General features: G+C 39.6%; 1 protein-coding gene across 1 annotated transcript in view; it reads left to right on the forward strand.

Moving 5' to 3' along the window:
- Window positions 1-1,483, forward strand: part of ahr1b (aryl hydrocarbon receptor 1b) — a gene marked incomplete at its 5' end in the record, with an annotated part of 15,898 nt that overhangs the window by 2,177 nt on the left and 12,238 nt on the right. Inside the window, 1 exon segment of the mRNA XM_014011620.1 lies at window positions 320-453. Within this exon segment, the coding sequence (XP_013867074.1) occupies window positions 320-453 (134 nt within the window).

Consider the following 1,483-nt stretch of genomic DNA (forward strand, 5'->3'; position numbering starts at 1 on the left):
CATTGAAACCAAATGGGGACTCGACTTTTGTCTCCAAATGCACCAGTTGTCCCCAAATGAAAGCATTTTGTCTTAAAATTGCCCCCAAATGTCACCAGAAACACCCCCCCCACACACACACACACCATTTTTCAATTATACATTTTCAAAAATATTTAAAATGTTCATTTATTTTACTATTTATCTTCAATAATCGTAAGTTTTTTTGAAGAATCATACTTTTAATCAAATTAAGATTCCAAATAGAGAGAGTTTACACAAAGATTGAAAGATTTGCCCCAATGAGAGATAAAGGTCCAGGTTCTGTTTGTGTTCTCAGAGATGGAACCAGAAAGCAGCTCCGCCTTGGTCCCCTATAATCCTGAACAKCTTCCTCCGGAGAACTCTTCCTTCTTGGAGAGGAGTTTTGTTTGTCGCTTCCGCTGCCTCCTGGATAATTCTACTGGCTTTCTGGTRAGTCACCAGCAGCAGAGACCGAAGGTGCAAACCTGGACTCATTGTGGCATCAAGTAGCTCAAAATGTACACTGATCACCCTGTGTCTGTATGAAGGTCATTTTGTTTAATTATTCAATCAAACAAAAAAGATGTTTTAATAAAAAAAAATTTGCGCTGCTCCAGTCGGATCATCAACATGTGACAACCGCTGGAGCTCCGAGTGGCTGGCTTGGGCCCTCTCRTGCTCTAAAACGTTTCAAACTTTAATCAGCTGTGGTGTAATAAACACTTCCTGAAAGTCGCATATAAATCTGTTTGGTACTTTTTAAGATATAAACCAGAGAAAACAACTAGTTTAATAGTGGGATTTTGGTTCTCTAAGATTAAATACATTCCCCTCTCATAGAAATGTTTCAGGAAATGTTAATCAGACCACAGAGGTGTTTGAGCAGACCTGGAAACTCCACTGTGTGTCTGTTAGCAACTGTTAGCAACGTCTGGGGCAACCATCGGCTACAGCCTGGATCTCCATGCCGCAGACTGAGTGCTTCCCCTGGTCAAAGGACAGTGAGCCGGGCCAACAATGAGCTCCACGTCCCGGGGGAGGAGCCAAACCCACTGTGCCTGAATGTATATTATCAGGCATACAAATGACTGATAAGTGCCTTCCAGCCTACTAGGAGGTAGAGGAAGGACAGTGTGCACACAATGTATGGAACTGATAACTGCTAATAATGGCCATTTAACGGACTGAAAACATTCGATTTAAAGCGAGTGCACCAAGAAATAGCTTTTTTTGCAAATTTTTTTTAGATAGAAATCCTTTATTGAAACTACTTTTTTGTTTGAATAATAAAAGCAAAAAGAAAAAAAAGAAAAATTCCTTCACATGTCTGAAGGCTTTGGGTCCTCTTCACAGTGGGCCTGTATGGGCTGCCATTTGTAAAGTTACACARTCAAAAATTACCACCAATATTTTTGTTTTATTTAGACTTTTATAAGAAAAAAGGAACAGATTTATTTTTCAAAGTCAGTTTTTCACCATA

This window comes from Austrofundulus limnaeus, unplaced genomic scaffold (genome assembly GCF_001266775.1).
Source record: "Austrofundulus limnaeus strain Quisiro unplaced genomic scaffold, Austrofundulus_limnaeus-1.0 Scaffold83, whole genome shotgun sequence".
In the NCBI taxonomy this organism is placed as follows: domain Eukaryota; kingdom Metazoa; phylum Chordata; class Actinopteri; order Cyprinodontiformes; family Rivulidae; genus Austrofundulus; species Austrofundulus limnaeus.